Below are 23287 nucleotides of genomic sequence, written 5' to 3'. Positions count from 1 at the left end.
TAATAAATAACTTTTCTATAGCGCGAGTCCCATCAATTGGCTCCAGGCGCTTTACAAATTCATTATAGAATAAACTAGCACAAATCAACAAGCAAACAAAGCATACATTTAACTGAGACATAACACCAAGAACCCAAGCACTAAGCAAAAACTTAGCGTACAATGTTAAAAGTACACACACACACACACACACACACACACACACACACACACACACACACACGCACGCACGCACGCACGCACGCGCACACACAAAGATACCATTGACAAATAGACCATAAAGCACATACAGGGTAGAGAGTTCCAAAACAGAATAGAGTTGTGGAGAGTCTACTCAGGCTAAGCAAAGGCTTTACGAAACAGGTATGTTTTGAGTTGTGTTTTAAAGGAGGAAAGGCTGCTGGAGTCACGGATAGAACTTGGAAGCGAGTTCCAGACGGTCGGAATCTGGTACCTAAAGGTTCTTTCACCAAAGGTCTTGGTCCTGGTTTTGGGGATGCGAAGGAGTTTTTCAGAGGAGGATCTGAGAGAACGGGATGGCTCGTAGATACTGACTGCTGTCTGTGCAGAGTGGGATTTTTTTGCACGTGACACACGTAGGGGAAGGGCTCCTAATATGGACCACTTTTTGTTTCATGCTGATAACTAGCTTGTTTTTTTGCGAAGAAGTTTCATTTTGTGTTTGGTAGTCCTTCTCTCTTAGGTTAACCGTTAGGCCTATTTAGAGTGAAATAGCTTTGAAAGACATTCAGCAAAAATTAAATAAAGAAAAAATCACAAATGGTCCATATTAGGAGCCTGGGCGCCTAATATGGACCAGTGAAGCGGCCTTCACGAATCACTGTAAAAAGCCCCCTATACTTCAAAATAACATGATACAACTTAGTGTACAAGTCAGACTAATTCAAATATGCTTTAGATTTAGCTGTTTCGGGTTGATGAGAGCATTATTTGAAGCACACCAGGAAACTAAAGAAGCTTATCAAAAACAGAGTGAAAATAAGTGAAATTATCGGCTTCCACGAAAAGAAGACTTTTTGTTATATTTTTTTTAAATCTCGAGGGCTAGTTATAGGTTATTTCCAGCAAGCTTCTTAATGAATTAATGAAAATAGCCTTTAGCTTTTATTTTCTTCGATTTGTTGAAGGTGGTCCATATTAGGGGTCTCGCACATACTTTGAGATGTTGCTATTATTTTTTGTGTGCAGTAGAAACTCGGGGTCAACACTGCTAAAATGTAACAAATACGGTCTTAGCTGTCATATATATCATAGCAATTTTTGTGTGATAAATGCTTTGGCTGTGGACAGAAACGAGTCCGTTTTAGGCGGCATATTTAGAGTGAACGCTGCCAAACGTGAAAAAAAAGAGAAAAAGCCTAACGGTTTTGAGATTTGTGTTTCTGCAACTGTTTTGACATGTGCAAGTTATCCAGAGAGGGTGAATACAGTGAATAAAACTGTTTTGAGCGCTCTAGCGCCGTTAGTTTGTCAGAACAGGAGGTGGTCCTTATTAGGACCCGATCCATATTAGGAGCCCTTCCCCTACGTGTATTATCTCCCAATTTAATTCATACAACATTCCCAATTTACACAGAAGCGGCCATGCTGTTTGACATTTGGAACGTGTCTTGATAAGAGGATGCTCTTGTCCTTTGTAGCCATATTTGTTGTGTGGACATGTTAGTTTACACGGGGGAAAAAATGCATATCTTAACCTAATGGAAACAAACTAGATTTAAAAAATGATGTCAAAACAAAAAGAGACCAACGTGGAAAAAAAAAGAGTGGTGGTGGTAATTAAGTGAGAGAAAAAAAATCGAGCGTCGAGAAAAATGAAGCTTTCACCAGAAAAAAACAAAATCACTCCTCTTTTCTCCAAAGCACTCCGAAAGGCCATTTCATGAAGTCGCCCGTCAGCAGCTTGCCCGACATGAGATCGTAAGGCGCCATCTTGTTTTTTTGCATGAAATCCAACACGGTTTGTCCCCCGTATTCCTTCCTCTTCTTCACGTGTTCCCACTCCATCCACACCAGGGGGATGTCCATTTCTTGGAACAGCCTCTGGGCTCCGCTGATCACGTGACCCTCGTGACTCTCTACGTCAATCTGGAGAAGAAAAAAAAATTGAAATAACATGTGATAATCATCGGTGTAACAGTTCTTAGAGTTTCTGGGCAATTCCCGTTTTCTGAGATTTTGTTTAAAAATTTCCTTTGCATTCAATCGAACATGTGAACCACAGGAGCTTGTATCCAACCGCCGGTCGATCATTATTTACTCCTGAATAGAAGTAGTAAGGAGACTGTAGGGATGAAGGAGTAAATAATGACCGACCGGCGCTTTGATACACGCTCCTGTGATGTGAACCACGTCTGCCGTATCTTTGTTGCCCCTTGCTTTTACATGGAAACAATATTCATATGAATAAATCCCTGCGCCTTGAATATGTGCGCGATATAAATTGCATAAAATAACATTTAAAAAATTAAAATAAATCCCTGCGCTTAGAACTGTACCCACGGAATACGCGCGATATAAGCCTCATATTGATTGATTGATTGATACCAAAATCACAAGGCGCGCGAAACTGAAGAAATATCATAAATATTCGCCGATGGAAAGGACATTGAGACGATAACAACTTGTTCACTTTCCATAGGAAGTGACTAGCGGTAGGTAAAGGAGAATAATGTTGTTGCTTTTTGTGTGTTTTAACTTGAAACTTGAAATGTACCTCCATGTACCTTAGCACTTCTAACTATTTCGTGGCTTATTTGCTTCCACATATAGTATATGGACCAAATATGGCTGTACAAAGTTTAAAACGTTTTAAAAAAACCGGGCTTGGGTTGACTAGTTCATCGTTCGAACCCTGATTGCATATGAAAAGGCATTGGGAGAGGGTCACCATGGGGGGGGGGGGGGGGGTCTGTGCACGTGCACAATCAATCAATCAATCAATGCCCGTCACTCCTGTCAGGGTATGGGCCGCCAACAACAGCTCTCCAGAGTCCTCTGTCCTGGGCCATCTTTTCTATCTGACTCCAGGTGTAGCCCATCTTTCTGGTGTCGGCCTCCAGGTCGCGTCGCCAGGTGTTTCTTGGACGGCCTCTCTTTCGCTTGCCCTGGGGATTCCACCTCAGCGCTTGTCTGGTGATGTTGGTTGATGGTTTGCGGAGGGTGTGTCCAATCCATCCCCATCTCCTTTTCCTGATTAGTTCGTCTGCAGGAAATTGGCAGGTCCTTTCCCAAAGGTCGGCATTGCTGATGGTTTCGGGCCAGCGGATCTTGAGGACCCTCCTGAGGCAGCTGTTGATGAAGGTCTGGACTTTTCTGGTGGTAGTCTTGGTCGTTCTCCAGGTCTCTGCTCCGTATAGTAACACCGACTTTACGTTAGAGTTGAACAGTCGGATTTTCGTGGTTAGAGACAGTTGTCTGGAGTTCCAGATGTTCTTGAGCTGGATGAAGGCGGCCCTTGCTTTGCCGATCCTTGCCTTGACGTCCGCATCTGTGCCTCCCTGCTGGTCTATAATGCTGCCAAGGTATGTGAAGGACTGCACTTCTTCAAGGGGACTTCCACTTAGGGTGATGGGCTCTTTACTGGTGGTACGTTGAGGCCAAAAGTGCCACGCACGGTGATCCACGCTGCCCTCCTCTGACAAAACACAGTAAGTCCAAAAATCACGTTTCGAGAAAAACGCGGTTTTCTGTTCTCAGCTCTATATTTCAAACAAAAGCATTCTCGCTGGACATTTTATTGCAATAAAGCGTCGGGATGATTTCTGACTTTATAGCTTTAGTCTATTTCAAAAATAGTGGTAAGATTAAAGAATTATGAGCCAATTAGTGGACTTACTGTGTTCTGCCAAGTTTTTCTTTGAACTCGGGCTTGTTAAAAACAACGGCAGAACACAGTAAGGGAAGTTGCTGTGTTTTGGCGATGTTTTCTTGTTTCTTAATGCTTGTCAATCAATCAATCAATCAATATGAGGCTTATATCGCGCGTATTCCGTGGGTACAGTTCTAAGCGCAGGGATTTTTTTATTTTTTTATTTTTTTATTTTTTTTATGCAATTTATATCGCGCACATATTCAAGGCGCAGGGATTTATTTATGCCGTGTGAGATGGAATTTTTTTACACAATACATCACGCATTCACATCGGCTAGCAGATCGCAGCCATTTCGGCGCATATCCTACTTTTCACGGCCTATTATTCCAACTCACACGGGTATTTTGGTGGACATTTTTATCTATGCCTATACAATTTTGCCAGGAAAGACCCTTTTGTCAATCGTGGGATCTTTAACGTGCACACCCCAATGTAGTGTACACGAAGGGACCTCGGTTTTTCGTCTCATCCGAAAGACTAGCACTTGAACCCACCACCTAGGTTAGGAAAGGGGGGAGAAAATTGCTAACGCCCTGACCCAGGGTCGAACTCCGCGCAACCTCTCGCTTCCGAGCGCAAGTGCGTTACCACTCGGCCACCCAATCCAACTTGTCACAAGTTAAGATAGTGACCGATCAGTTCTTGCTGAGTTCTGCTTTATCAATTGTATGCGAGAAATTCATTTCTAACCGAGTAACCTTAAGGAAGATTTATAGCAATATCAAGATCTCCTAGCGGATACAATTGAGCTCCAACCTCAAGAAGAACAGGTTCTGGTGGCTTTAACGACTCACAGGCAACAACATTCATTTTGACTGGTTGTCAAAGCGAAAACCGTTGTGATTCTGGTTTCGGTGTACGCGGTTGAAACCTTGTCGTAACTGAAACTCGCAGTTGCTATGGGGAAGAAATAAACACAGTGGTGCCAAACCTGATCTTACCTGATCCCGAACATGATGGTGCAGTGACCCAAACCTTCCCTGCGTGTAACATAACGCCGCCTTTATCTATACACTTTGTCAACCCTACGCCGTTTGATATGTTTTCGTAGGCAGAGGGACTTTGATCCTTCTTTATTAACAAAAACATAGTTTGTTGTTGTTGTTGATATCTCGTCATGTCTCAAACACTAAATTTTCAGAAACCAGTTTTGATTGTTATTAATGTTTTCCTTATCAGAAGTTTTGTTTTTATCTTAGAGTTTGTTCTTGGAGAAATGCTTGTTGGAATCTGTTATTGGTTGCATTCACTACTTGCCGTTTTAAATCATAAGCAAGCCAGTAATGTTTCTACGGAGCCAATCATATGTTTGTTTGCCGGGGAGTGTCTGGTAACAGTGTGAGGGTCACCTTAGTCACAGGCTTATAACTCAAACAGTTTTCGCTCTTTTCTAAAACGGTTTTCACCACTGGATAGAGCATAAAAAACTCTTTAGGAAAATGTACAAATATGAAAATCATGCAAAGGTGACATGCGACTCATCCCGTGGTGGAGGGTCACAATTTTGGGGGTACCTCAGGTTCTTGATTTTTTTTAAATGCTGGTGGCATTTAAGCACAGATTTACAAACGAAATTGTATCGACGTCGAAGTTATGTGACGATAGATATGCCCCCAAAAGGGGGAAACATGACGCACATTTGAGGCTACCTTTTGTTACCTCGAATGGTAGTCAATTACGACAGTAAATTGCAACAACAAAAACTCCAACCACACAACCAGAAACAACGGTTCTGCGTGGCATGTCTGACCCACATCGAGTTACCCTATTTTTAGCTATCAATCTGCATGTACCAACATTTGTGTTGTTTCAACATGGGATACTGGGTTGTTTCAACATGGGATACTGGGTTGTTTCAACATGGGATACTGGGTTGTTTCAACATGGGATACTGGGTTGAGGTGCACGAGAAAGTTACCACCCAAGGTTTGTTCTCTCCCGTTTGGGTGGAACCCACTTTCGGTTCGTGCAGCTCACCCCTGGTGTCGACAACTTGGCCCCAGTTTTACTAGGGCCACGTATCACACACATGTGTATACATAACCCATTTCTCCGTTCATGTATTGCTTCTTTGAATCAAGAAATAAAGATGGCAAGTTTATGTCGTAAGCGGTCGACGGAATAGAAGTTATCATCTTTTCAAATCTGGTACCAAATCAATTACATTTACATGTTTATTTGTCACGATCGTTACAGGCCACAAACAAAAACATTAACATGGCATTTTCTGGAGCGTTTCTGAAGTTACACTCTTGAAACTTCACATGACTTTTACGCAAGTCTGGTACGTTAACCTTATCAACTTTCAACGCCACGGCGGAGTCGAGTTGAGGTAAACAAAACTAAATGGAAAATGATCAGTTTCTAACAGAAATTCCGAGCTACATTTGTGAAAGTTTTAACACAAATTACATTTAGAATAATCTGTGAGATTGACAATTTCCACAGCAAGAACGACATTCTAAAAACAAAAATGTGTGAATTTCCTGACACTCAAATAAGACCAGAAGCGCACGTACGTTTACGGTAAAATATAGTCTTGACATTCCTATTTTCTTCTTTTCATTTTTTCAGTGTGATTAATTCCTCTCATCTGTGACGCTAATTCTCTTCATATTAGTCAATAAACTTACATTTAGCATAAACAGGTATTCATTTTTGTAATAGCTGTGTATTTAAAGGGATACCTTGCCTTCGATGTAATTCAGTTTTGGACATTTGACATCTTAATGCAGTTATACCATTCAAAATCCTAGATATATGTGTTGTGGTTTGATGGGTTTATCCAGGAAGGGGTGCATCTTTTACAAGTCTACGGGACAATCGTTGGACCAAACATTCAACGCACTTGTAATGGTTTACAAACAAACGCTCCATGAATATGCTAATTAATGAATATCAGATTCTTGACTGCTTCTGGTATCTTTTTTTCCGACGCTATCTGGTCTAGCAGAAAAAAAATCTCGTTTGATATCAAATATAACATCTAGCAAATGCGGGCAAATGTCACTACTGTCAGGGGAAATAAAGTAGGACGGATAAAAATGATGGAGGGTACATGGAGTATTTAAAAGTTACACTTTAGAAAATGATTTTTTTTTTTAATAGTTGTCTTCAACGTTTTGTCGCAAAACGTACGATCTGTCTTCTCTGTTTTAGATTTTTGTTTATGTAGAATTTCTCTTTTGTTTGTAGAAAACTATGTGTGTGGTCTTCCTGTTAAAATTATAGTGTACGAGGACATGTTTTCCAACTGCCTCGGTTTGCCAAAGTTGCCCCAAAACAAAGTTTTGCGCTTAAGATCGTTGTGCTTTTCACAACTTTGTGGAGTGATCGTGTAAAGTCATATAGCGTGCGAAAACGTGATTAACCCGTCTACCCCGTCTCAACTTGCCCAGGCCGAGTGAGGGGAGTTGCATGCCTGAAGAACTGGGCGGGAAACGTGATATGTCTATGTCAAGGTATAATAAATAATAATAATAAATGAGCATTTATATAGCGCAACATCATAACTTTACAAGTATGCTCTTTGCGCTTGACACATTTACAATTAAAACACAGTTATACAAGCATTTACAACGGGAAGTTTAGAAGACGCTGCCGTTGAATGCCTTCTAATTCAACCCTTTGACATCAACTCGGGTCGTTTTACGCGAGGAGACAATGTTTGTCAGTGGCCTGAATCACCTCGGAAAAAACCAACCCTCTTTGTCATATTCTAAAAGCCTTTTGTCGTGAACACCCTGCTTGCTGATAAAGGACGCTAGACGGTTGCATTACCATCTGTCATTTCCTACCTGTTGCGAGGGTGTTGTGGTTAACTCGGTGAACAAAGAGGAATGACGTTGGCGCCACACGCTAATCGTCTTTTATAAAATGGCATACTGAGCTGATAGCTTATCCACTACAATATTTGAAAACTCCGACCCCATTACCTACCCATCGATACCCCCACCCCCACCCCAACACCGTCTTGCACACACAGAAGACATAACGGCAGATGATATAAGGTACTTGTCATTGCAAGATTGTCAAAACATGTTCGCAAGATAATAACGTTCATACTTGTCTTCGACGTATGTCTTTGCCCCCCCCCCCCCCCACCCCCACCCCCACCCCCTCACACGCACACACGCACGCACGCACACACACACACACACACACAAACACACAAACACCACACACACACACACACACACACACACACACACAATTTTGTGACTGCAGGTGTGTTGTAAGCCCTTCTTGTGCAGCCTTAAGGGAAGAGGTGGCACGAATTTTTTTTACTAAAATCCTTCCAAAATGTGTTTTGGGTTTACTGCAATATTAGGTACTTTGAACACCCTAGATTCATTGTGTCATGTTTATTTTGTCAATTGTATCGTATTTTTTGCAATAAAATGATGAATTTCAAAGTGAGTGCACATGCATGAGTGATATAAGTCAGAAAACTTGCTGAAAAATCGATGTTTTCAAGGGCTTGAAACAGCCACTTTTCTTCCAAGAAGACAAACTCGTTCCACTCGACACGGTCCATCGGGAATTCCCGTTTGCTGGTGACGTCAACAATACCCAAAAATAGCCCGTTATTTTCGCTCAACTGTCAGAGCACAAGCATACTATCCGCGACAGGAATTCCCGGATTTGCAAGATTGACCGTCGATCTATGAGAGCTCTTCTCTGGTTGGTCATTGTAACTTACCATGGCGACTGGAGTACTTGTGCATGCGCAATAAGCCTTATCCGCTGTAAACACAACATCGGTTTGTCGATCGAATTACACTACCGTCTATCAGTCGGCCAGCAATGTTCACTGCAAAATTCAACGATAGAAAGAGGTTTGTGGGGCAGGCATCGGGCAAGAGGAAGAAGCAGCTTGCATTAGCTCGAAAAGCCGAACAAGAAAAGTCCACGGGCGATGAAAACGCGCCCCGCGAAGTTGGCGCAGCGGAGTGTGTCGTTTTGGATGGTGGAGGTGATGCACATTTTTCTCATCGACTTCCAGTCGAACCTCGGCCAGTGTTGTGCGATATACACGACAACCAGCAGGAAATAGAAGGTGCTTCTGCCTCTGCGAAGAAGCTAAGAAGATTCAGTGGTGCCGATGACTTGCAGAACGCACAAGTGCCAGCCGATGTGCCTGCTGAACCGAAACGTACATGGTGTATCGTTGAGTGTGGTCAGCTCAACTCGCTATTATCGGATGTAATGTGCCCGGAATGCGAAGCAGGACATTTAACGATACGCGTTGGAGAATCCATGGGCTTGTCCCAAGAGTTTGCACTTTGCTGTGACATCTGCCAGTACAGACGGTCAGAATGTTCTTCACCTAGAGAGAGCAACCGCAACCACATGAAGAATGTTCCCTTTGACGTGAACAAACAGATTGTCCAAAACTCGCATGAGATTGGCAGTGGGTACTCAAGTGTGGAAAAGCTGTGCACAGTGTTTGGCATGCCCGTGATGAACAAAAGCTCATATCAAAGAATTGATAAAAAGGTCAATGCCAGCATCTTGGCCGTAACAAATGTCACACTGGTGGAAACTGTTGAGCATGTAAATGTTGCATACAGGCAGACCTTTCCTCAAGGTAGAGCAGATGTCCAGTTTGACGAAGAGGATGAAGACGCTGCCTGGGAAGAAGATGACGGTATTCTTTGGGTAGATGTTGCCTTGGGTTTTTCGTCACATTATGGTGTAGGAGTGGTGGTTGACGTTCTCACTGGGTTGGTGCTCGACTTCTCTGTAAAATCCACCTACTGCCACACATGTGCCATGAATAAGGAGAAGTTGGAGGAGATGACCCCTGCCCAACAACTGCAGTGGGAGCAGCAACACCGGCATGAGTGCAGCATCAACCACCAGGGATCTGCAAAGTCTATGGAGAGGGATGCAGCGTTGGAGTTATGGGGAAGGTAAGAATATAATCTGTATACCCCCACTATAGCCTATCCTTTAATTTTTGAACAGAGAGAGAGAGAGAGAGAGTGCACGAAGATTCGATTATGAATTACAGATACAAGATACAAGAAATTTTATTGTCCTCATCAATACAAGGAAATTTGGCATGTGTGTGGCAAGACATAATACACTGATACATAGACATTTACAAAACACAACTGAAGTTCAATATCAGCACACCCTTACGCAAACATACCCACTACTTCAGACACAGGCTACATTAGTAACAATAACAAAGTTCATTTATAGCCTTTTATAACAAAACAAGAACAAAACAATACTACTGTGAAAATATTTTGTAACACAACACCCCCCCCCCCCCCCCTTTATAAGCAAATTCTGAACTCATAAATTGTGTTCTGCAAGTAAAGGTGCACAATTTGCTTGCCTACACAATGGGTTTTCTGATTTTTACTGTGCTGCAGGTCTGTTGAGCGTCACAACCTCAGGTACAGAACTATGCTGTCGGACGGAGATTCTACGGCTTTCAATGCTGTGGCTGCAGCTCAGCCCTACGGTCCCACACGTCCCATCACCAAGCTGGAATGTACCAACCACCTCCCCAAGAGAATGGGCACAGCTCTCCGCAAGGCAGCAAAGGATGGAAGGCTTGGTGGAAGAGGGGAGGGGCGACTAACCAAGGAAAAGTGCCAACGCTTGCAAAACTACTTCCGTAGCGCGATCCTCAACAACCTTGAAGATCAGCGAGCCATGGAGCAGGCGATCTGGGCCACTTTCTTTCATGTAACTTCAACGGACGAGGACCCTCACCACGACAGATGTCCAGCTGGGCCAGCCTCCTGGTGCTTTTTTCAAAAAGCCAGGGCAGAAGGGCAACCACCACCTCCACACGCAGAACACAACGGCATCGCCTTGTCCAGGGAAGTATCGCATGCTGTTCTGCCCATCTACAGAAGAATGACCAATCCCATTCTTCTCAAGCGCGTGGCCCATGGCAAAACCCAGAACAGTAATGAGTCTCTGCACAATGTCATGTGGGGACACTGCACCAAAGAAATCTGTGTTGGGAAAGACCGGGTGGAAGCAGCCACCGCTGAGGCTGTTGCGAAGTTCAACAGAGGCAACTTTGCACTGGCACAGGTCATGGACCACATGAGCTTGCCAATAACTGATCTCATGGAGGCTGCTTTGGCCAAGAAAGACAAGGTGAGGATTCAGAAAGCAGAGAAAGCAACAGCTGTGGCCGCTGTGGCAGCCCGTAGGGCAAGATGTGCGGGTCGTCAACGCCAGCAGTGGAGCAGCAAGAAGACCAGGAGGGGGAGGTGTACGGAGCTGGACTGATGGGAGACGGGGGAGAATAAGTAACTGAACCATTTCAAGAAGTCTGTGAACAATACAGGAGCACTCATATCATCTTTATTTGGCCATCTGTCTTCATCTTTTTTACAGAAACATTTCACAAACTTTCAATCACCATTTTCTCAGAATATGATTTTCAAGGACGGTAACCACGCGACGAAGGTCTTCACTTCTCATCTACTTGTGGTAGACTACCAATTTTTTCACCCCAATCATTGTAAATGAATTCGCCCCGTAGTTACAGGAGCGCTTTTTCAAAAAAATGTTGTTTTTTTTATGAATTAGAATAAAAGCCTGACATAGCATTTTCATGCGAAAATATAATGTCGGCCAATTTTTTTTTTTTTATGGAAACTAAGGCTGATACTCATAAAAATGCTCTGTAACTACTGAGAAACGCTACTTGTGAGTTCATAACAACAAATATGAGGTTGTGAGAAATTTCTAAAATATCACGCTAGAGCAGAATAGGCCGTTTCATGTTTTTTTGTCAAAAATCGAGCGTTTTTACCCATAAAAAGATCCTCAGGCAAAATTTGTGCACAAATGAGTCTTTTTTATGTGTTTTTGCTTGATAATACGCACAAATATTGCAAGAAAAAGTGCAAACATCCAGTAGAAATTTTTTGTGCCACCTCTCCCCTTAACACTGTGTAACATTTTATTAAATTTCATTTTTGAAAGAAGTTTCTTCAAAGACGGGTTTTTTTCAAATCATGCAAACAGGTCTACTTCATGACTGATTGTGTGCTTGTGCCTATGAACTTCTCATTACACTCTGTTCGCTAATATGAATGAAATGATTCCGAAACAGAAAATAACTTTGCTGATGTCTTTTGACTCTTTTTCATATGTTTTACTAGTCTTGTATTAACTTGAAATGGTTACGACTTTCGAGCGATATCCGTAGTATATAGTGTGCTCCGCATGTTAAGAAGTTGATTTTGTTGTGCTCCAGTAGCAAGTCCATTACATGTGGAATAATGAGCGACGCTTTATGATTAAACGTTTTCTTAAGAACAGTGCCGAGGAGATCCGTGGGTATTGAGGCTTCCCGCTTCGCATAATCAGTGTTTTGAAACAGTGGGGATCTTTTGTAGAAGCAGCTTAAATTTGGCACAAAGATATATCCAGTTTTGGTGGGCTAACCTTTCTGAAATAAATGTTGTTGTAAGAAACATCACGCTGTGTATTTGTATGCAAATATGAAGTTTGTATAATAGCAAGATCTTTGGGGTACTGCGTTTAAAGGTATAGAGCGTCATTTTTACATTTAGTCAAGTTTTGACTAAATGTTTTAACATAGAGGGAGAATCGAGACGAGGGTCGTGGTGTATGTGTGTGTGTGTGTGTGTGTGTGTGTGTGTGTGTGTGTGTGTGTGTGTGTGTGTGTGTGTGTGTGTGTGTGTGTGTGTGTGTGTGTAGAGCGATTTAGAGAAAACTACTACACCGATCTTCATGAAATTTTACATGGGAGTTCGTGGGTATGATATCCCCAGACTTTTTTTTCTCCATTTTTTGGATAAATGTCTTTGATGACGTCATATCCGGCTTTTCGTGAAAGTTGAGGCGGCACTGTCACGCTCTCATTTTTCAACCAAATTGGTTGAAATTTTGGTCAAGTAATCTTCGACGACGCCCGGACTTTGGTATTGCATTTCAGCTTGGAGGCTTACAAATTAATTAATGAGTTTGCTCATTAAAATTGTCATTAAAATCTATTTTTCGCAAACAGATTTAAAATTGATTGCATCGTATTCTTCATGACATTCTGAATCTAAAAATATATACATATGTCATGTTTACTCTTAAAATGTGATCACAATTAACGAAAATAGATTAATTAGTCTTACGATTAAAATTTAAGAAATCGATCCAAAAATGATTTCATCTTATTTTTTATCGTTTCCTGATTCCAAAAACATATAGATATGATAGGTTGTATTCAAAACAAGCTCAGAAACTTAACACGAATACAGAAAAGCGCGCTTTCCTGCTTAGCACAATACGCTACCGCGCTATTCTGGCGTGTGCATATCACTGCGTTTTGCACGTGGGAGGTCAATCAATCAATCAATATGAGGCTTATATCGCGCGTATTCCGTGGGTACAGTTCTAAGCGCAGGGATTTATTTATTTATTTTTATTTTTTTATTATTTTTTTATGCAATTTATATCGCGCACATATTCAAGGCGCAGGGATTTATTTATGCCGTGTGAGATGGAATTTTTTTTACACAATACATCACGCATTCACATCGGCCAGCAGATCGCAGCCATTTCGGCGCATATCCTACTTTTCACGGCCTATTATTCCAAGTCACACGGGAGGTGAGCGATTTCCTTCTCGCGGGGATTGACGAAGCTGTACTGTCTTGGTGAAAAAAATACAGTGCGTTCAGTTTCATTCCGTGAGTTCGACAGCTTGACTAAATGTAGTAATTTCGCCTTACGCGACTTGTTTTTACATTTAGTCAAGTTTTGATTCAGAGTAAACTACTAGACCGATCTGTATGAAATTTTTCATGAGAGTTCCTGGGTATGATATCCCCAGAGTTTTTGATAAATGTCTTTGATGACGTCATATCCGGCATTTTGTAAAAGTTGAGGCGGCACTGTCACACCCTCATTTTTCAATCAAATTGATTGACATTTTGGCCAAGCAATCTTCGACAAAGGCCGGACTTTGGTATTGCATTTCAGCTTGGAGGCTTAAAAATTAATTAATGACTTTGGTCATTAAAAATCTGAAAATTGTAATTAAAATTATTTTTTTATATAACGATTCAAAATTACGTTTATCGTATTTTTCATTATTTTCTGATTCCAAAAACATATAAATATGTTATATTCGGATTAAAAACAAGCTCTGAAAATTAAAAATATAAACATTATGATTAAAATAAAATTTCCGAAATCGATTTAAAAACAATTTCATCTTATTCCTTGTCGGTTCCTGATTCCAAAAACATATAGATATTCCCGGCGTTCTGTTACTATTTTTAGAAGGTCACCGCAGTGTCCAGAACGTAAATTGGACCCGTAAATTATCCTCACTGTAAAAGTGCAAAGGTCGAATCAATTTATAGCCACGCGAAAAATACACTGTCATCTATCTCTCTCTATATACGGCTTCTCTGTGTTTGTGTGTGTGTGTGTGTGTGTGTGTGTCTCTCTCTATGTGGGCAACACCTATGGATTGTTCAGTTCTGTTTGTGATGTGGTCTGGCGGCTTTTGTGTATTTGTATGTACTGGCCTTCCTTTGAGAAGCCAGAACAGTTCAAAAGGGCTTAGAGATAAGCTCTAAATTGCTCAATCCTGAGCAGTGAGAATGGTTATTTCCCTTTGACCAACGGGGGTGTTTTTCCTATCGGAGGAATTTCTTGTTTTTTTAATTTTTATTTTCTATTTTATGCAATTTATATTGCGCACATATTCAAGGCGCAGGGATTTATTTATGCCGTGTGAGATGGAATTTTTTTACACAATACATCACGCATTCACATTGGCCAGCAGATCGCAGCCATTTCGGCGCATATCCTACTTTTCACGGCCTATTATTCCAAGTCACACGGGTATTTTGGTGGACATTTTTATCTATGCCTATACAATTTTGCCAGAAAAGACCCTTTTGTCAATCGTGGGATCTTTAACGTGCACACCCCAATGTAGTGTACACGAAGGGACCTCGGTTTTTCGTCTCATCCGAAAGACAAGCACTTGAACCCACCACCTAGGTTAGGAAAGGGGGGAGGTGCAAGTTGGCTATTAAATATGAATTTCTGAATCTGATGAAACAGCGCTATGTTTTCAGCCAAGGACTTGTCACTATTTCCGTACACAGCACACAAAGCAGTAATATTATTTTTATCTGGTAAAATATCACTAGTGTTGCTCTAAAATTCGTGCATAATGGACAGTCCAATAAAAAGTGTTCACAATTTTCAACATGAAAACCACACCTGCAGGAAACATCTTTTGTCAAATGTCTTTTAAACATATCTGTATTCAAATCACTCATCTCTAATCTTACTTTACAGTGAATGATTTCAGCTATTCGATCTTTTGAGTAGACTTACGGGGGAATTACAGGGTCATCTCTGGACAAAAATATTTAAAACAACCAATTGAAATCGTTTGTTTTATATGATCAGGTAATTCATTCCATAGAGATGCTGCAGAGGGATAAAGGAATGCTTATATAATTCAGTTCTACATCAAAACATTTGCCTATCATATGGTTTGCGTGGGTGATACGGATTTACTGCTGAAATGAGAGGTGGTAAGTAATCAAGTAAATAAACTGGCGCTAGACCATTAACTAATTTAAAATAAACGATCAATTTATGTCTTCTGCGCCGTTCTTGCAGTGTTGTAAAACCTAACTCATTATAACGTTTATGATGGCTTGATTCTTTTCTATTGTAAATAGCTTCCGACCAGGTGAAAGCATTTACAAGTAGGCCCTAACTACGGTTACGTGATTTAGAGGTACAGACGCCGCTCATGATTGTGCAGCTCCACAAACCCTTTTATGGCAATATCCGTAAGCTGAAAGCAAAGACATAGAGATAGAGAGAGAGAGAGAGAGAGAGAGAGAGAGAGAGAGAGAGAGAGAGAGAGAGAGAGAGAGAGAGAGAGAGAGAGAGAGAGAGAGAGAGAGAGAGAGAGAGAATTGAATTGAATTGAACTTTATTTAACAAGGATTAAGATTTAAGGCTACGCCTTTTCTTACAATCTGTCCTTGGGACGCACGGACACACAATGATAAAATTTAAAAATTAAAAAGTTAAAAAGTTTACCAACAAAAAAAGGTCGAAAAACTTCAGCACGTGATGACAAAGATGACGATGATGATGATGATGATGATGATGATGATGATGATGATGATGATGATGATGATGATGATGAAGATAGGCATGAAGAGCATACATATGTGGTTATTCATAAAATCAAATGCATACTATGCAGGTAATTATAAGTACAAGCTGGTAGCAATCGAACATGTAGCAATAGTACAACAAAAATATGTTCAGAATATACAATGCACAGCATATCTTTGGCGTAATACTAAGTGTGGTAAATCAAAACGCGTTAAACTACTCAGACATTAAGTGTTTTTTAACACATTTTTTAAAACTTTTTAATGACTTTAAGTGCTTAAAGGATGATGGAAGTGAATTCCAAACTGATGTACCCGAAAAAGCAAGACTGGTCTTATAAAGGTCAATTCGTGGAATCGGTGGGATCAAGTTTACCGACCCATATCTGTCGGTAGCTTTATTAAATAATGATGTAATGTAAATCGGCACTTTACCGTAATACAATTTATGCATGAAAATGGCTTTGTTTAACTTGAGATGCTTTTCCAGTGGAAAAAATTTAAGCATTTTTAATTTCATATCTGTTGAGGCATTATCCTTTACTATGAGTTTAGAGTTTAGGGAGAGAGAGAGAGAGAGAGAGAGAGAGAGAGAGAGAGAGAGAGAGAGAGAGAGAGAGAGAGAGAGAGAGAGAGAGAGAGAGAGAGAGAGAGAGAGAGAGCGAGCGAGCGAGCCAGGGAGATAACACATTCAAAAATATATCAATTCCTGTCTATCAATCAGACCAAAGCCCAAAGCGTATGAATGCACATATGTTTCTGTCATGCAATACAGCAATCACTTTTCTTAATAACGAATGGGCCGCGCCCAAAATCGCCTGAAAAAAATTGATCCCTGAGAGAAAGAAAGAGCTGTCGAAGGTGTCGCTCCATATGTGAATATATTACTGCGTCTTTGGAGAGTAGGCTTGCTAACATTCTATTTGAACCTTCTGAAAAATCGTTTGGTGAGCACAAAGAGCAAGTCTCACATGAAAAACCTCATTGTTGAATGTAGAAAGTCATTGTTTTGGTTTATTAAAGTATCGTTTAAACCAAAAATCAATCGAAATTATACATAAATCCCTTATAATCTCACTGGCAATGTGCGCTTGTTGCAAGTCCAAAACGCCTGAGGTGGAAAACACTCGCTGGGACTGCATTAGCAAGTGTTCCCCTTTCTGCTGCACCTGATTGACCTATTATGAAGTTCTCCTGTTTTCCTGGGGTTTTCCAAAGCTTTATGTAACCTTTTCTCATACATGGACAATCAAAATGACGCGCTTGGCCATATAAGGAACATATATTGCAATCTAAGAGTGTACTACATCTTTGGAAAAACCGTGGAAACCATTGTGTAATTATCTGAGCATGCGCTTTGATGGGCTAAATTATTGTGTAAAAATCTGAGCTTGCGCACTTGGTGTCAAAAGTCGGCAACATTCACTTTGCGTTTCATTTTTAGCTGCGCGGGAATCTTCAATGACCAACGTACCCCAAACAAAAAGAGATTTTCCACCGGTTCGAATCAAAAACTCTAGCTCCACAACATGAGAACGTCCCCACGCCATCTGTATTCGTTGTCATTTTCTCGGACAAAAGGATATTTCTTACATAATGCGGGAATGCCTGTTTGCAACAAAAATACACAAAAAAAAGAAACATTGAAAGCTAACATTCTGTCGTCTGCATCGTGCAATACACAGTTGGTTCGTGAGGCTGACAGCGTCGAGAAATGAAGATTTCGCACAATGAAGAGAATTCCTAATCACTGATGCACTCCCTTTCAGTATCGTTATCCGTACGTGCTGCAAGATAGGTAGAGGTTACATGCCGAGTCTCAGTGATTATCAAAAATAATGGTCGAAGTTTGCGGATCATGAAAAATGCGAGCTTCAGCGAGCTTTTTCATGACCGCGAACTGAGACCATTATTTTTGATAATCACTGAGACGAGGTATGTAACCTCTTTATTCCTCCTTTCTTCAGTTATTCAAAGAAAAGAGGAGTTTTTGTGCGAAAGTTTGATCGAATCCAAATCACTCAACCAGTCTACCTGCGCTGGCGATTGAATAATGCGCGGTTGTATAGTTCAGGGAAAATCAATCAATTCTGTTAACACTTCTTGTCAGTTTCCCTGTTTTGGACTAAAATCAAGTACACAGTTATGCTGTTATTCTGCTGTGCCGGTAAAGGCAGATAGTGTGTATTCTGGTCATGTTTTGGTATCGCTTAGGAAATGTTCTTTCTTCGAATGGGACAAGCAGACGAACTTTTGCACCCGTGTTCCAACGTTAAAAACTGTAAAAAAAAAAGTTAAAAAACAAAGGAATACTGTACTCACCAATACAAGAACGGGACAAGACGGTACGAATTTTCGCTTATGGAAGCTTCATCAGGATAAACAAGAACACAAAAGACAACAAAAAGCAGACGCAACACGGAACGAACAAGGTTTGAAAGAGGTTAAAAACTGTATGAATAATGAAGTTCCGTTTTCTGGGGCAAAATAGTGTATGAAACCGCTGTATGTTCTTTAAATTGATGCGATGTGTGCATTTGGTTGCGTGTGATCTGTTTATAAAATGAAATATTGACGAAAACTAACCGTCGGATTGCAGTCTCTTGTCCAAGCAACTCAGTTCAGAAAATTTGGAAGGGGAACTACTCTTGTCGTACGAGAGTTACTTGCCTTGGGAGTTTGCGTGCACTCATAAGAGATCTAAAGCGAGTTTCTCTGCACTGATCGTTAGATTTGGATTTAGAAAACAACCAAACTCATAGATTTTATATGGAGATTAATGTGTTCAAGCCTGTAGTTGCCAGTTTAAATGCAGTATGTTTGTATTGTTTGGTCTAGAGATGTATATTTCGTACATTGGAGCGTTCGGAACTTTTCAATCGCTAAAGTAGTTCCCTGAAAGTCTAACTCATCAACCTGTGAGCTATCGAGGATTCAGGCCCGTTGTTGGGTAAGTGATTTTGGTTGTTGGGTAAGTTACCGAAAAATAACTAGCCCTACACCTTTACAGAGAGAAAGAAGCAGAGGGGGGAATAATCCTTTTTATTTTACACCAGGTTCACCGTATTCTTTCACGAGATGGTAACGTCAGCGAATCAGACCACAGGCGGAAGGTATCGTTCACTGGACCACTACTTTCATAGAAAGACTACAAGGTATGTCACTCATGGCTTCGAGTCGTGCTCCACTAACTTCAGAAAAACAATTTGCAAAAAATAATTGCCAATGTCAAGAATCTTTGTAACTTTACAAATGCCGTGATAAATGAATGTTCTAACTATCTGTACCTTTTATATTTAGCTGCCTGTCCGCTGCATGTTTTTAAACCGTATTTTGTGCGACCAAACGTGTCTGTCAACGGCATACCACTTAGATCCTGTGCGAATGATGATCGTCGTATGTCCGAGGAGATAGTAGTCCGATGCGATCATTGGTCGGATATTCGATGATTATTTTCATTGGTCGACTGAAATCGTCTGCATCGCTTCCGTTCACGGTTACTGTTATTCCGTTGTTATGCCAAAAACCTAAACTGAAACTCCCGTGGGTAGCTTCCCTTTGCTGCAATATTTACATATATATGTTTTAGACCAATGAGCACTGGTATGCATATTTGGTGCGGGATGCATGATTTCTTAGCAACTACAGGGTAGCGGTTCGCAAACGAACATTCGTCCAAATGATGGTTAAAACAACCTGCAGCGGACGGCAGCTGAAAATTAAAGGTACATACAGTTAAAACGATCATTCAACTGTATTTATTTGACCTCACACAGACTGTAGGAAGAGGCAAACCGTCTTGAACAAAAAAATTGTCCGCAGGAAGCGACTCCAAGAACACAGACGACTCGAAGCTGAGTGTCATACCTTGTAGTCTTTCTATGAAAGTAGTGGTCCAGTGAACGATACCTTCCGCCTGTGATCAGACTGAAAATGTGCGCGACACAAACTCAGAGAGCGACCTTGGCATTGGTGACGTCAAATGTTCGAAAACAAAATTAATTACTTTTTATGTTCAATGTACGTCATGTTTGACTGATGTTTTGTTTCTCCAGATTATTACGGCGTCATATCAAATTAATTGGGGTTTGTATTATGCACAGATTTAAATTTAAGCTGAGAGATATGCAGTGAAATAGACGGACTACTTTCAAACCTTTAGGGTTACTTACCGCACAACTTCTTGAGGCCCTGCATGGGATGTAGGCTTGACATTGAGAAGTACTTATTTTAGTACATTCTTTTCGCGGTTACAGTGGGTATAACCGCGAAAAGAATGTACTAAAATAAGTACACATTGTTCTATTGTAACTCACGTTGGGAATCCCTCGCGACTTTCTTGTTTAGTGGGGCACTGAGGGGGTTTCGGCAAGCCTCGACCCCCGTAAGTGCCCCACTAAACAAAGAAAGTCAGTCGGGATTCCCCAATGCGAGTAAAAAAAAAAAAGTAATCTCCATCTGAAAATCAAACTTCAATACTGCTCACATGTTTCACTGTATCTGAAAATCAATCTTCAACGTTTTCATCGTGTCGTCTGCTACCAGCGTCTGACATGTATTGTTCGACTCCAGCGAGCGAAGAAACACTATGTACAGCGAATTGACACTTCCAGTGATGCTGTTGTTGTCACTCCTTCAGATACGTTTCTATTTGCAAACATCCATAAAGTAATATTTTGTTAATCATTTTTAAAACATTTCTTCTGAGTAGAATGAAGCTAAATCAAACCACACATTAAATCCACACAAAAAAATCTAAATCAAAGCCATATTGCGCGTAACATAAAGCAACAGTTTAACTGTCTGCAAGGGAGATTGTTAGTAGTATATCTAAAGGAAAAGAATGGATTCCATGGAAGCTCGTGTAACTATGCACATTGAACATCTTTGAAGCTTCGGATATAACTCGATGAAACAATAAAGAACCAAAACTTAAAACATGTCCCAACAGTTGTTAGTCCACCTCTCTCTTCACCCGACCCCCACACTCACAAATTTTGTGTCTGAAAAGCTCTCAAACGCACTGGCACACACGCACACACACTGACTTATACAGAGTCCATTTAGAAAGATGTTCAGTAATTGCGATAAAAGACAAGACTTTTGTCTCCTTTGGTAAACATCACGGTGTTTTTTCCCGCCACTGCTTATCCACGTGTAAAAATATTTCCCATCAGACAGCGCGAGTGGAGAAACTACGTCATATCATAGGGGAATCCCCTACCGGAGCAGGATCGGAGCAGAACCGGAGCGTGTGTACGTGTGAGAGGGCAGGTGGAGAGCGGAGACATTTACTTGCTCCGCTGCACCCTTGCTCCGCTCCACCCTTGCTCCGCTCCACCCTTGCTCCGCTTGCTCTGCCTGTGTGTGAGCCCCCCTTTAGGCGTTTGACAGACGTCGTATCGAAATCTTACGTCATTATTTTACGCCCAGAGACTGTGTTGGATATCCATGATAGCGCTGTTCAAATATTGTCTGCTGGAATCAGAGTTGTGTTATTTAATGGGACAACTGAACATTCTGTGCTGGAAAGGTCTTTCCTAAGTCTATATTGCCCTAGCACATTTGGCACATCCAAAATATTTCGTGTCTGAAATAACGTCGAATGTCAAAGTTTGCCACAAAATAGGCCTATATCGCTACATCGAACACACAAACGAACAGACGCCAAACAATGAACAAAACGTAGACTCACAGGGGTGAGCCAAAAACCAACCTTCAACGCTGCTCTCCGGAAGGGCAGAATATCCAGGAGTCGATCGAGGACGATGGCGTAGACGACAGTGGCTTCGTGTCCCCAGCCCTTGGACCTGACCACCTCGAATCGAGTGTGATACTTGGGTGCGTCCATGGCCAGAGTGACGTTGCCCTCGAATGACGACACAGCGTTGTTGATGACGTGCACAAGGTGGGCGTGGCCAAAGTCGAGAGCGGAGCGACACAGGCGGATAGCGTTGTCGTAAATGGGCTCCACGGAGAAGACTTGTCGGCCCTGCATAGCCGCTTGCAGCGACACTAACCCTACGTTGGCTCCGATGTCGATCAGGGGAAGGCCACTGCTAACCTTGATGAACTTTTCGATCTCATCCTTCTCGAAGATGTGCCCTTGCAGGGCGAACGCCGTGACGGAGCGATCCGCATTGGCCGAGTCGTACACGTAAAAGGACAAGTTTCCAAATCCCGTCGGAAGCGTAAGTTTACGCAACTTCTGGCTCCTGTCACACGTCATAGGCGACCAATCAGAGGCTCTGCGTGTGAAAAAAGTCCCCATGCGTTCCAACTCTGCTGGTTTGGTTTTGTCGTCAGCGAAATTCATTTCCTTTAACTTCCTCTTCATCTCAAACTCGGCGTTGATGTGGCCGTTCACTGAAGGCGCTACCATGATGGTCTTCAAGTTGTCTGGAGTTTTGTAAGTTGCCTGGCTAGGATATATGTAGCCTCGATAACCAAAGAACAGCAGAGTGAAAAGAACAATCGTTGCGATTGCTGTCGGGGCAGAGAATCGAAATCTACACGTCGTCATCTCGAACTCGTACTTGGTTCTTGTTCTAGATGAGGGATACCCGCGTTGTCCCCGTTGGAGTGATGATGTTATTTTCTGCACACAAGAACAACTTCACGTTATAGCACAAAAAGCGAGAAGTTACACCATGACCATCGACGTCATTGCTGTTATTGCCGTTGGTATGGTCGCGGTTGGTGTTGTTGCCGTTGCCATCGTTATAAGAAGATAGCAACCCGATTTTTTTCCCTGTAGTCTTTGCTAATTGCCTTTCGTGTTTGTAATGGATATTTTCTCTTAAAATGGAGAGTATTTATCCTACGTACCTGAGACAGACCATCCATGTCATGAATAAACCACCGTCTGTTTTGAAGCATATGCGTCAAAACGCAAGCTGCATTGGATGTGCCTGTTGTTATTTTAATTTCTTTAAAGTACCGTAGATTCGTTAGTAAAAACACTATTTTTAGCTGTGCTTTGTTAGGCCAAAAAAAAATTGTCTGTTTCTGGTCACCCGACCGACCCTAAATTTCGGCGCCGACCCTAAACTTTTGTTTTCCAAACTCAAATTTTTTTTTTTTTTTTTTTTTTTTGTGGTGGTAAAGGACAGGGTGAGAAAATGAACAACAAAAACGTGTGAAAACGAAAGTCCGCTGACGATTTGTAAATGTGTTGAGTGTCTTGTCTCTAGCTCTATGTATAGTGAATCCAGTATCTTTGCGCGAT

The 23287-nt window shown here is 41.5% G+C and overlaps 1 protein-coding gene across 1 annotated transcript in view; it reads right to left on the bottom strand.

Moving 5' to 3' along the window:
* Positions 1-1155: 1155 nt before the first annotated feature.
* Positions 1156-23287, bottom strand: part of LOC138982887 (uncharacterized) — a 27074-nt gene continuing 4942 nt past the window's right edge. The window contains exons 2-3 of the mRNA XM_070356285.1: positions 21776-22657; positions 1156-2109 (exon numbers count right to left, since the gene is read on the bottom strand). Of these exons, the coding sequence (XP_070212386.1) occupies positions 1864-2109; positions 21776-22582 (1053 nt within the window). The 5' untranslated portion in view covers positions 22583-22657 and the 3' untranslated portion in view covers positions 1156-1863. The remainder of the gene's footprint in view (positions 2110-21775; positions 22658-23287) is intronic.

Source organism: Littorina saxatilis, linkage group LG12 (genome assembly GCF_037325665.1).
Source record: "Littorina saxatilis isolate snail1 linkage group LG12, US_GU_Lsax_2.0, whole genome shotgun sequence".
Taxonomy (NCBI): Eukaryota; Metazoa; Mollusca; class Gastropoda; order Littorinimorpha; family Littorinidae; genus Littorina; species Littorina saxatilis.
The sequence above is the reverse complement of the archived record's forward strand: the minus strand, read 5'-3'. Positions and strand labels throughout refer to the sequence as shown.